General features: G+C 52.2%; 1 protein-coding gene across 1 annotated transcript in view; it reads right to left on the bottom strand.

The window, feature by feature from the left end:
• Gcn1 (GCN1 activator of EIF2AK4) overlaps positions 1 to 13252 on the bottom strand; it is a 58504-nt gene that overhangs the window by 33106 nt on the left and 12146 nt on the right. The window contains exons 6-21 of the mRNA XM_021163616.2: positions 11587 to 11685; positions 11365 to 11499; positions 10877 to 10945; positions 10683 to 10791; positions 10056 to 10130; positions 9505 to 9633; positions 9071 to 9121; positions 8743 to 8841; positions 8185 to 8358; positions 7068 to 7220; positions 4697 to 4789; positions 2377 to 2452; positions 2097 to 2256; positions 1114 to 1303; positions 911 to 1035; positions 15 to 193 (exon numbers count right to left, since the gene is read on the bottom strand). Of these exons, the coding sequence (XP_021019275.1) occupies positions 15 to 193; positions 911 to 1035; positions 1114 to 1303; positions 2097 to 2256; positions 2377 to 2452; positions 4697 to 4789; positions 7068 to 7220; positions 8185 to 8358; positions 8743 to 8841; positions 9071 to 9121; positions 9505 to 9633; positions 10056 to 10130; positions 10683 to 10791; positions 10877 to 10945; positions 11365 to 11499; positions 11587 to 11685 (1916 nt within the window). The remainder of the gene's footprint in view (positions 1 to 14; positions 194 to 910; positions 1036 to 1113; positions 1304 to 2096; positions 2257 to 2376; positions 2453 to 4696; positions 4790 to 7067; positions 7221 to 8184; positions 8359 to 8742; positions 8842 to 9070; positions 9122 to 9504; positions 9634 to 10055; positions 10131 to 10682; positions 10792 to 10876; positions 10946 to 11364; positions 11500 to 11586; positions 11686 to 13252) is intronic.

Raw genomic sequence — 13252 nt, 5'->3', positions numbered from 1 at the left:
GAGCCGAGCCCCACCTCTGGATGATGGATTTATCAAACAGCTCTCCGGCAGGGGTCTGCATGATGGAGAACTCCTCCCGCGTCACAAGGCACAGGGCAGGATTCTGCACAGAGGCGGTGATGGTGCTGATGAGCTGAGGGAGGACTCGGTCAGGAGACAGGACGGAAAGGGAGCCCATGGCGTTCATGGAAGACTGACAGACAGACAGATAGACACCGTCAGTCCATACCACAACTAGCATCAGAAATAGGCTCTATCACACCCAAACAACACTTGCAATTGGCTCTCCCTTTCTGCCTTGTGCTTTGGACTAGTGCCCACCGCCAGGGCTCACTGAGGTCTGAGTCTGGCTTCCTACACATGCCTTTCCCGTCATCAGCTATGACCACTGATTTCGACTGCACACTCCACTCCACTCCACGGTCCAGAGGCTCTGCCTCACCATTTCCAAAGGCAGGCACGAATGCCCTAACCAAAAAGACAGTCTTGGGGACAGGTAAAGGGGGGGCGGGGGGAGGTGGCAATGAGACCCCATGTCAGCTGACATTACTGGAAAATACACTCTTTCCCCACTGGAACTGTTGGGAGGACAGGGTGTGAGCCCAAAACTCTTTCTTAGCAGAAATTTGAAAATGTGGCTCACACACTGGAAAGCAGAGAGAGTGACTGGGAGATCAGACAAGTCTCATGAACGGGGACAGACAATACCTCTCCTGTCCTAAGGGCCCCAGCTGACCTGACAGCAGCATCCCAGGGACTCACCACCTCAGACACCGCCTGCCATGGGGCCCTGAGCTCCCTTCTATGCCCCGAGCAGTACTCATCTGTCTCTCCCTGGAGGGCAGGCTACACTGTACCTTTCCTCCTCCTGCTTCTTTGAGCCCTCACGTCTTATACCCTGGCCCATTACCTGGTTCAGGGGACTCTGTGTCGTGATCCTGGGGATGATCTGATCCAGGTGCCTGGTGATGAAGGCGTCAGGGTCAATCTTCATCCTTGTAAGAAGTGCTGGCCAGAGTCCAGACTGTACTGCCACTGAAGGAGAGGGGCTTCTTGAAGCCTTCTGCCTGGTGCTACCTCCCCACCTCCCCACCTCCCTCCATAGCCACCGACCTAATGACGGGTGGTGGGAGATGATTAGCATCTCCTGAGCCAGCTGCTCAGTGCTGGGGACGTCGCCCTTGAGGCCTGGCACCCCAGAGATGACACACAGAGCTTCCTGCAGAACTCGAGGAGGCACATAGGTCTTGCCCATCTCGGTTAACTCCCCAGCGTCTGTCACAAGAGCCTCCAAGGGAAGCACCTGTAGAGAGAGAACAAATGTGTCCCCAGGGCTCAGAGCCCTGTGCAGGGCCCCTGAGCCTCTCCTGCTATTAGTGGGAATCCCCGCTGGACTGAACCCAATGCCCCGCTTTCTGCCCAGGAGTCCACAGGCTATGAGATGTGCCTGGAAAGCCAGCCCACCTAGAGACCCAAGGGACTGGTTGTGGAGGGCAGGTACATGGGGCTGAGGGACAATCATGGACGCCTGGCACCTAGAGCTCTCAAATGATCCAGGCCTCTAGTGTCTCCTGTTCCCTTCTGCCTGCTGCTGCTGCTGCTGCTGCCTGAGACAATCCAGACAGCTCATCTCATGGCCTATATAGCTAGTGTTAAAAAAAGAAGGCTGTAAGCTCTACCTGTCTTTAGTGTACTTTAAGATACTGTGAGAAACATCAAAAGTGAGAGTAAGTGTGTATTCAGAGTCACTAAGTAAGCCAGGGTCTTTACTCCTAGCACTCAGGAGGCAGGTGGGTCTCTGGGAGTTCGAGGCCAGCCTGGTCTACAGAGTGTGTTTCAGGACAGCCAGGGTTACACAGAGAAATCTTGTCTTGAAAAGTAAAGTAAGATTATTAAGTGTTTTAAAACAATAAAAAAAGAAATATTTTGGTTGAACAAAGGGAAGACGGGCTCTAAAGGGCAGAGATGCTCTCAAAGCTTGAGTGCCGGGCAGGAAGTCCAGGATCGCCCAGCCTGCGAGAACAGCCCAGGCCAGGCCCAGCTAAGACTTGGGTGGGAACAGGCTGACTGAGTCACTGCAGATCCCGGATCCTCACCTTGTGAGAGTTGAGGACAGTCTTCAGTTCGTCCAAGAGGCCATTGGCCAGCTTAACGCCCCCAAGAGAGGACAGCAGCTTCCGAACTGTCTGCTGGGCCTGCCTGCGCACATGCCAGGTCCGGCTCAGGAGCACAGCCACCAGGACCCGATAGTACTGCCTGCAAACACACACACACACACACACACAGATGTTCCTGGGAAGCCGGGGTAGGAGTATCCACAGCCACACCCGCCACATGCCCAAGACATTGTGAACAGGGCTCAAGGGGCTCACATACTGGACTTTGCTGTTGGTGAGCCTGTGAGGGTGGTCAAGGAAAAGCCTCTCCGTCAGACGCAGCACAGTGCACAGGGCTGTAAGGGAGACAGGGCAAGCCTTTAAAACAAGCAAGCTGGGCTGGTGAGGGGCCTCCGTGGGTAAAGGAGCTCGCCTCCAAACCTGGGGAGCTCGCCACCAAACTTGGGAGAGCTCACCACCAAACCTGGGGGAGCTCACCTCCAAACCTGGGGGAGCTCGCCACCAAACCTGGGGGAGCTCGCCACCAAACCTGGGGAACTCACTTTCAAACCTGGGGCAGCTCACCTCCAAACCTGGGGGAGCTCGCCACCAAACCTGGGGGAGCTTGCCACCAAACCTGGGGAACTCGCCTTCAAACCTGGGGCAGCTCACCTCCAAACCTGGTAGCATGCATGAACACAGTCCCTGGAACGCACATGGTGGAAGGAGAGAACCTACTCCTGAAAGCTGTCCTCCAACTTGCACGTGCACCCGTGTGTGTGCACATACGCACATACACATGCACCCAAACACACCCACACACCACACATACACACAAAAATTAAGTAACTAAATGTATTCTTTCCACATACCCAAAACTTAAAATGAACTAAAAAATTGACAGCAAAATTTAAAAGTGATTAATGTTAGATATAAAGCTATAGTTCATTTTTAATTCATTATATATACACATTGATTTTTTTTTAAGATTTATTTATTTATTATATAGTACACTGTAGCTGTCTTCAGACACACCAGAAGAGGGCATCAGATCTCGTTACAGATGGTTGTGAGACACCATGTGGTTGCTGGGATTTGAACTCAGGACCTTCGAAAGAGCAGTCGGTGCTCTTAACCACTGAGCCATCTCTCGAGCCCTATACACACTGATTTTAATTATTAAAAGTTACCACCTATGAGTGGTAGGTAGTACATACCTATAACCCTAGTAATTGAAAGGTTTAAGCAGGGAGATGAGAAATTTAAGGCTAGCCTAGGCTATACAATAAAAACTGTCTCTGAAGAAGAAAAAAAGAGCGGCTGCCTGGGAGACTGCTCAGTGGTTAAGAAGACCTGTCGCTCTTTGGGAAGACCCAGGCTGGATTCCCAGCACCCTCACAGTGGCTCACATCCATCCCCAACTCCAAGAGTACCAAGTGCAGACATACATGAAAGCAAAAACTCACACACAAAATAAACTTTAAAAAAAGAGACACAGTTGGGCAGTGGTGATGATGACACCTTTAACCCAGCACTCAGGGGACAGGGGCAGGGGCAGGTGGAGCTTTGAAGCTACACGGAGAAACCCAGTCTCAAAAAATCAAAAAAAGAAAAGAAAAGAAAAGAGAAGAGGAGGGGAGGGGAGGGGAGGGGAGGGGAGGGGAGGGGAGGGGAGGGGAGGGGAGGGGAGGGGAGGGGAGGGGAGGGGAGGGGAGAAGTATAAGCAAGCCGGGTGAGCGGATCAGTGGCTTGGACTTGTAGTCTGGGGACAAGAGACTGATTCCCAGCCTGGGAAGCACGATGGTGACACACAGCTTGTGTGGACGGAGGGCTACACATGTGTAACTTCAAGGACCCAGAGCAGCAAATCCCAGTGAGATTTCAGTGCGGATTCCCTCCCACCGTGTCTCTGAACTATAGGAACGTCGCTCTTAATCAAAAGCTAACTATAAAAAAATGTAAGCCACAAAGTGACTAAGAGTTGTAGCTCATTAATAGGATGTTGTGATTCGCGAGTCAAAAGACTTTTCAAATCTCTAATTAGCAGCAGACTCGTGTGAGGCAACCTAGAATTTTGCGCATACATTTGGAGATCATTGTTCCTTTTCTGCCAGGGTAGAAACCAGTAGTTTCCGTGTCGCCCGGTGGGGGAGTAGAGTTCCCACAGTTCCACTGGCACGCGGCTAACACCACCCAGACAGCACCAATTACCCATGCAGTTGTAATTACAGCTGACACTGTAGCTCCCCGCACACGCGGCACCCCTGTCTCTACAGCCCTCCCAAGCCCCCCTTTCTACTGAGCCTGACTCGCCCACAGGAATGAATTCATTTAGAAAACAGACAAGGTAACCATGCGATGGTGGCATGTGCCTTTAATCCCAGTACTTGGGTGGCAGAGGCAGGTGGATCTCTGTGAGTTTGAAGCTAACCTGGTCTACAGAGAGAGTTACAGAACAGCCAGGGCTACACAGTGAAATCCTGTCTCAAAAACAAAAACAAAAACAACAAAACAAAAATACAAAGAGCCAAGCTGCTGACCAGGGAGGTGCTCAGGAGCAGGTCCCGCCTGCAGGCCTGTCGGGGCCGGAGCTCACTCACCCTCCTCTGAAGCCAGGAGCAGGAACTTCTCAGATGTGAAAACCTGCCTCTTCTCATCCACAACCAGCTGCCAAAAGTTGCTCAGCTTGGCCTCTGCAAGAGATCAAAGGTCACCCCACAGCAGTGTTCCACATCCCCCCAGCATGGCCCTTCCAAGAGCTGAAGCCTTGAGCCAGGCTCCGAGAGACCCTCCATGAAGGACCATTCCAAGGCTCACTGTTCTGCTATTCTGAAACCCAGCGTCAGTCCTCCGGTCTCACTTGCAATCTGGAAAACTGTAGGGTTGTCTTCTGCCTGCAGCCTCTCCTCTGGAATCACACAGTGCCGCTCTCTCCCCCTTTCCCTCCCTAACTGGGGCCAGTCCTTCATCAGAGTCTCAGCCTCCCAGGCGCTCAGGATCTATCTGAATACTTCGTGAAACCTTTCTCAATGTTCATTCACTCACTCCTCAGACAAAAAGCAAACCCTCCTTTAAATTACTACATGTCCATACCCCACCAGAGGCCATGTACCGTACCCTGATGCACCCTGGAATGAGCTGAGCTCGGTTCACATTATCTCCACCCAAGGCAGCCAAGGGCCTTGGCATATGCAATGGGTACGCAACAGCACGCAGAGAAGGGGGTCCTACTTCTCATCGCAGAAGCATGGCCAGGTAAGGGCACACACAAGGAGCAAGGCTCCTATACTAAACATTTGGTCCCCGGCTTATGACACCATTGGCAGGTGGCACAATCAGGAGGAGGGCCTGGTGGAAGTGAGTCAGGTCAGCAGATACACGGGCACCTCTAAGACCACGGGCCACAACAACTCTTTCCTCCTTAAGTTGAATTTCTCAAAGAGTGCCATGATGATAAAACCTACTGACACACAGGACTCAGAGACGGGTAAGATCCTAGGGCCAAAAAAGACCTTGAAGCTCTGAGTAGAGCTTTCATTTGCGAACGTGGTTGCAAGGTGACATGGTACACACAGCACGTTTCATCATACACAGACCACACACAGACACAAACCTGCCACTCCTTCCAAACGGAAGCTGAGGGGCTGAAAGACAGGGCTAAAAGAGCTATCACTTTACAACTTACTTTTTTGGTACTTTATCTTTTTTTTTTTAAAAATGACTTTTTCCACGTATCTGAGTCTATGTTCACTATGTAAATACAGTGCCAGCGGGGTCAGAAGGCTCAGGGTCCCCTGGAGCTGGAGTTACAGGCAGTTGGGAGCCACCATGTGAGTGTAAGAGCAGTAAATGTTCTTAACCACTGAGCCGTCCTTCCACCTGGCCTTTACGAATCTTAACACCCTCTGCAATGGCTACCTTTCATCATTAACTGACACAGTGTAGAGTCAGCAGGAGAGTCAATGAGGGAGTGTCTAGACTAGGGTGGCCTGTATGCAGCCTGTCTATGGAAATTTCTAATTAAATGAACTGACAGGACAAGACCCAGCCCGCTCTGAGCTGCGCCACTCCCCATGTAGGGGACCTGACCCTGTATGACAAAAGACATCCAGCTAAGGACAAGCAAGTGTCCGCACACCTTCTCTGCCCTTGAATGCAGGTGTGAAGTAACCAGCTGCTTCAAGTCCTGCCTTAACGTCCCCACGGTGACCAGCTGCAGCTGGAACTGTCGCTGAAATGAACTCCCTTCTCCCCAAGTCTCTCTCTTTTTTTTTTTCCTTTTGGTTTTTTTGAGACAGGGTTTCTCTGTGTAACCCTGGCTGTCCTGGAACTCACTCTGTAGACCAGGCTGGACTCAACTCAGAGATCCGCCTGCCCCTGCCTCCTGAGTGCTGGGATTAAAGGTGTACGCCACCACACCCGACTCCCAAATCTCTTTTAGTCAGGGTGTGTCACCTCAGCAACAGAAATGAACTAGAACATTCTATGAAGATGTAAGTACTTAAAACAAAGTCTAGAAAATGACTCAGTGGTTAAGAGCACTTGCCACTCTTGCAGAGCCTGGGTTCCCAGTACCTCCATGGCAACTCAACCATCTAGAACTTCAGTGACAGGGAATTGACACCCTCTTCTGACCCCTGTGGCACTGAATGCTTGTGATGCCCATTCATGCAGGCAAAACCCTCACACACATAAACAGGAACCCAGAAACCATCAACAATGAAACAAGACCTAAGATCCTAACCCTCAGCCTAGCAATGCTGCAAACAAGCCCACAGCCCGGAGCACTGGAGTCACAGCCAGGGACAGTGGTTGTGGGAGGGCAGGGGTGGGGTGGGGCCGCTGGGGGAGTTCCCATGGCTGCACTCCTGAGCTCATTCCTGCAGACAGCAGTCAGCCCTGAAGCTGAAGGAGCAGGGACTATGAAGACAGTCTCGCCCCCCAGGTCCCTGCACACCCACAGCCCCTTACCAGCCTGGGCGTCAGCCACGGACAGCTTGGAGAGTAGCAGGGCTGCAGCAACCCCTTCAGTGACTGTGGGGACCTGAGTGCCCTGGGAGGCCGCCTTCTCTACTGTCTGCATAAGCAATGGCAGAAAGTCCAAGGCCTGCAACAGTGTGTCACCTGTGGAGAGAAGCACCTTAGAGAGCGACATCCTGGTCTGTGGGGGTGACATTATTACTTGAGAAGACATTACCCACCCAGGTGTGAACTGGCTAAAGCCCTTCAGTTAACTTGCCAACTATATCAAAGAACAGGAGAGGAATCTGTGGCTTAAGTTCTATAAGCTTAAATTAAAATAAATAAATAAATGAAAATCAAAAGAATTCTATTAATCTGATCGTCAGCTACCCCTCCCCTGGACAAGGACAGAGAGGCTAAGAGGATGGCAGGGCTGTCACCAGCTGGCTGATAGAGAACCACGGCTAACTTCAACTGCCAACTCCAATCTGCTGTTCCCACACAAGGCAACCTCTAGACCCAAACCCCACAGTCTGAAGCCAGCTGCTGACCTGTGAAATAAACACACTAAGGAAATTAGCACAGGCCTTTATCCTAATGGGCAGATCTCTGTGAGTTTCAGACCAGTCAGGGCTATGTAGAGAGAAACCCTGTCTCAAATGAAAAAGCAAACTTTTACAAACCAGTTACAACTACAGCTAAACATGACTCATTTTGCTATTTATAACGACTCATATACTTCAGGCTGCCCTCAAATTCAGCAGGCAGCTCAAGATGACCTGGAAGTCCTGCCTCTACCTCCCAAGCGCTGGCATTTCGGGCCTGAGCCACACTGCCCACTGCCTCTACGGTGCGGAGGAGAACTAGCACACATAGAGATGGAAGTGGTCTTTTTTTTTTTTTTTTTTTTTTTTTAAAACAAGGTTCAAAATCAAGTTTACGTAGCACTGGACATTTTAAATTTGTGATCTCAGTAAAACACGTTCTGATTGTAGGTTCTTTCTGGATAAAGCCCAGCAAGGGAAGAGGTCACTACTGTGGTACCTAGAAACTTGTCAACTGTTGAGTAAGTGAGCCCAGAGAGAGCGCCCCGAGGGCAGTGTGCTCAGGAGGCAGGACAGCTCACCTCGGAAGGAGGCCAGCATGCACTGCAGGTAGGCGTGCCGCACTGCAGAGGTGGACGTTTTAAGGCTGAAGACTTTCTTGAACCAGTCCGTAAGCTTCTTGGGCACTTCTGTAGTGAACCGGTTGCACCAGAGCGCCAGGATGGAGACAGCGTGTACCAAAGTACCTTCGTGCACTAGGGTGAGGGACAAGGCCAGTCGGTCTGATGTCTTAGAACCACATCAAACCACAACAAGCAGGGTGACAAGGCAAGCCAGAGTCCAGGGAGGAGGCAGTACCATGTCAGACAATCCCCAGCCCTGCTAACTCAAGGAGGCGCGTCTTTAGAGAGTCTTTTGGAAGGCTGACTGAAAACCACGGTCAAGAGGGTTGGGCCTCACCTGCTGGGAGAGGATGTGCCTGCACCTGCTGGGACTAGATGCCCCAGGATGAGAAGGGGAGGGGCAGTGGGGGAGGGCTCTGTGAGGGTGGGACTGGGGGGGGTGCAACTGTGATTGGGATGTAAGATGAGTGAGAGAATGGGTGTAAACCGCCCACTCCCCTTGCCACAAGGAAGTACCTTCCTGCTGCAGGAAGGGGATGAACAGCTCAGCCACACAGCCATTCAGGACTTGACCCGACGGCCCCGATACCACGTGATGACTGAGGCTTCCAATCCCTGAAAGGCAGATTCTCGGGTTGGCCCCGCCCCTGCACAAAGCCACAGGACAGGGCTTCCTGCGACTGCCCTGTGGGCACGTTGGCCAGCAGCCATGCCCTCCCCAGCCATCATAGGCTCCATCATAGGCTCTCCTTCAGCTTACCTCCAGGGTTTCCTAGCCTGAGAGTCAGGTTAACCCTCCCCCACTGTTACAGCACACGGCCACAGCCCAGGGAAGAAGCCCTACCTGAAAGGACACTCATCTTCTGGGCTATGATGGTTAGCTTTCCTTCTGAGCCTGCAAGGGGATAAACAAAAGTGCTCGTTCGCACCAGCACCACTTGATGACACACATGTGCACTCTGGAAGCAGCCTTGCGGGTGCGACGCTGGGTCTAACACAGCAGTTTAGAACCTTTGCTTTCTGACTAAAATAAAGTATTACATTCCATGTTCCAATACTCAAAGGCATTATTACCATCTTCTCGTCTCTCTTTCCATCTTTTCTGACATGCACACAAAATCACCAATTCTTAAAGACACGGACACTGCCCTCCATTCTGTCGTGTGTGCGCTCTTGCTCTCACGTGCAGAGATGTGCCCTTACCCACAGCTCCTCCTGGAGCAGACTCAGGAGAAGGTTCCAACCTTGCTCACCTACTGTGCCCACCTCCCGGCTCACCTCCAAGGATCGCAAATAGGTGCTTGGTCAGGGCCTCGGTGGCGGAGGAGTCACTGCACTGGCGGGCCAGGTTGCGCAGTGCCAGGACCGCTTCATCCATCAGGCGGGGGCTGTTGGACTTCAGCTGATCTGGACACACAGAGCCACAGCTCAGGGCGGTGGCAGCCAGGCGTCCAGACTTCCCTCTCTTCCCAGGGGTCCCGGCTCTCTGACCTCAACTATCAAGTATCTCAGGAAAGAACCTCCTCCCCTCGAAGGGTTAAAAGCCTTTTCCTTTTCATTTATTTAACATTTATTCACTCTGCCTGGGGGAGGGGCTGCCACGGCACACAGTACAGGGCAGAGAACAAACTGTGGGAGCGGGCTCTCTCCTTTCATCACGGGGTTTCCAGGATTACACTGGAGTTTGCATGCTTGGCAGAAACCACCTTTTTAACCCAAGGAGCTGTCCCCCACCCCTTTTCAACAAAAAGCTGTCTGATACAACAGGAACTGCCAGGAGCATCAGGGGCTGCAGAGGTCTGCTTGTCCAGAGGGGGCAGCACACTCACTCGCCAAGCCTTTCACGATGTCCAGGGCGTATTGGCTGAGATCGAGTGTCACTGAAGCCAGCAGGCTGGAGATAGCTAAGGGGACAGAAAGCACAAGCCGTCAGTTTCAAGCACTGGTGCCCGTTCTGCCCAGCCTGGTTAGCTGTGTGATGACAAGCCCACCTTTCACCTCGACAAGGCCACAAAGCCATCAATCACACCCTTGAGCCAGGGCTCTGCTCTTCACATCAAATCCAAACTGTCTGGAGAAAGGGTCACTACTCGCAATGGTCTCCAGGAAGTTCGCCAGCCTCAATAATTGTGGACAATACTCCAAATGGAGACTTTTCCAGGTCTCCTAACGAGACAGCACCTGCTAGGGCTACAGCAGCAGGTCGGCACTGAAGAGTGGCAGCTGCTTTTCCAGGACCCACAGCAGGCAGCTCACAGCGACCCAGGACTCCCGTGCCAGGGCTGTGATGCCTTTTCCTGGCATCTGTGGGCGCGTGCACGCACACACACACACACCCCTCAGTTGACAGTGACTACGCATCACACTCACAGCACAAGCCCTCCTGTTGCCAAGCCAATAGGAACAGGACTGCACGCCAACACTTGCCCCCCAGCCACTACACAGCAGGAACCTACTTTCAATAACATTCTCTGGGCTCCTCAGCAAGGACTTTTGTATGGTGGGCAGAATCAGATCCTTGAACTCTGAGTGGGACATGAACCGGAGCAAGGGGGCACAGTTGTCCTACAGAGGAGACAGAGAGTCAGGCACCCAGCCTCAGGGGAGGGGCACGGTGCAGGGCAGTGTCCAGGACAAGCCGTCCACTCACCAGCAAGTACTTGGGAGGCTTGGCTTTGCTCATCAGAATGTTCTTCACGTAGAACTCCAGCAGGGTGCTCTACAGGACAGAAGGTCCACGGCTTCAGTTAGGCATAGCTTCCCACCCTCTGGGCTCACCACTCACAGCCCAGCCCATTAGCCTTCTTGACACTCCGCCCTACTTGCTCTGCCCAGCTCTCTCCTGGCCTGCTTCTCCTACCCCTCAGTCCAAGTCAGAGCCCCCAACTTGCCAAGTTCCTCTGTTACATCTATCAGATGGAATTAACTAGGTAACAATCTCTGACTCAGTTTGACAAGGGTCACAGTCTTCTGCAGTGTTTGGTGCATAGCAACTGCCCACGCAGGTGAAGAATAAACAACTGTCCACACCAGGATTCACACAAGTCACAGGGAGGGGCCACAGGACAAAGCGAGTCCCCACTCCTCCCCACTGACCCCCGATGCAGCAAGGCCACTGCCACCACGCTGGACACTTGCCTTATGTTGACTGACCGCATCCATCTCTTTGTGGTTTGTGCAGAACTGCACCAGCAGCCCCAGCATGGCAGCATAATTTTGGCTGGGCTCCAGGCTAAGGATGGCTGAGAAGTACTGCTCCACCAGCCCAGGGTTCTGGAGAGGAAGCAGGCAGCCGGGGAGTCAGACAGCAGCGGAGGTAGAGATGGCGCAGTCTATCTCCCACCAGCCCTCCCCCCTCACCTCCTTCCATAGCTTAGTGAGCTTCTTCACAGCGCCATCCACAGCATGCTTGTGGGAACCACCCAGCACCTCCAGCAACAGCAGGCACTGCACCTCCACCTGCCGGGACAAGGGACTACTTAGTCAGGAGAATCTAGACACAGGCGTGCTGTGACCCTCAGTCTGCCACAGACATCGGCTTCCAACCACCTTCATTGCTACGAGGCTCCTTCCATCCCACCCCTCCTCTCTCTACCAACCCCTGTCCTACATCCCCACCCCTTTCTCTGAAGAATGATATGGGTGTAAAGAATGTAGAGAGTGCATATGGGTAGTCTGCCTGCCTGCATGTCTGTACACTGCATGTGTGTGCAGAAGGCCAGAAAAGGCCATCAGATGCCCTGGACCCGGGCTTACAAAGAGCTGTGAACCACCACGTAGGTGTTGGGAATCAAGCCAGAGTCTTCCACGAGAGCAGCCAGTGCTCTTAACTGCTGAGCCATCTCTCCAGCCCCCTAACCCTCTTTTTTACCTACACTGCTCATTCGTGCATTTATTTACCTACTATGCACAAGGAGAACAGGTGCTGCCGGACACCTTCCAGTTCAGAGAGAGAAAACGATATTAAACAAATAAAGACACAAATGGGGATGCAGCTCAGAACAGCATGCATGAAGCCCCAAGTTCACCCCCAATAACAACAATTTAAAAAAGACACGATGTCAGTAAGACAGCTGCCATTCAGAAAAAGAACAGACGGCCCTAGTTAATGTACTTATCTGCCTAGACTTGTCCTCCACTAAGGACCAAATCCTACAGGCAAGTATGGTGGACTCCTTTGTTCAGTACTTAGGAGGCAGAGGCAGCCAGATCTCAGTGAGTTCCAGGTCAGCCCGGTCTACACAGTGAGTTCTAGGCCAGCCAACAAAGTGAGACACTGTCTCAAAAACAACAACAAAAGAATAAATTTTTAAAAAATTGAAAAGCACAGATATTAACAACTGCAACTAAACATCAGGTGCATGTTAAGTGCTGCGGGAAGTCGGGTGACACTGGGCACGTGGCACCACCTTTAACTCCAGCACTCAAGAGGCTGAGGTCGACGGATCTGAGCTCCAGGCCAGCCAGGGAAATCTCCACCACTGGACCATAAATGATCAGATCACAGAAAACACAGTCACGAAACCCAGTAACACCAGGGACCACAGTGGCTAGGGAGAGTCATAGCCTTCTGTACGATTATATCCTTATGTGCTATGCTGATAGCACACCTACCACACCTGCTCTATCAGCCAGGGTTAATTAAGATCTCTACAATTAAACAAGCTTGCCCATATCACATTCAGAAGCCTACTGGGGTTCCCTCTCTCTGAGATGATCCAGCCCTGACTCAAGAGTCACCTCTCCTCACAGAAGCCCTCAGCCACATTCTCCGCTCTACCCTGCTTCTCCTCAGCACGGCCCCGGGCTCCGCACCTGCACGTCTCTGCACCTCCACAGCAGCTAAGGGCTCCTCAGGGTTACCTACACAGCAGCCCCAGCCTCTTGCACAGAGCCAGCCAGTGAATGGCTGAATTAATCATGTATCTAACAGACAACAGGATCGGCAAAGGAAAAGCCCAGATTCTAGTCCCATACCACAGATACGTCCTGTCCTATGACACAACACGCTACGGCCAACCCTCCT

This window comes from Mus caroli, unplaced genomic scaffold, assembly GCF_978045245.1.
Source record: "Mus caroli unplaced genomic scaffold, Mus_caroli_1 scaffold_4, whole genome shotgun sequence".
NCBI classification, from domain to species: domain Eukaryota; kingdom Metazoa; phylum Chordata; class Mammalia; order Rodentia; family Muridae; genus Mus; species Mus caroli.
Note: the sequence above shows the minus strand (reverse complement) of the source record. Positions and strands in the feature narration are given on the sequence as shown.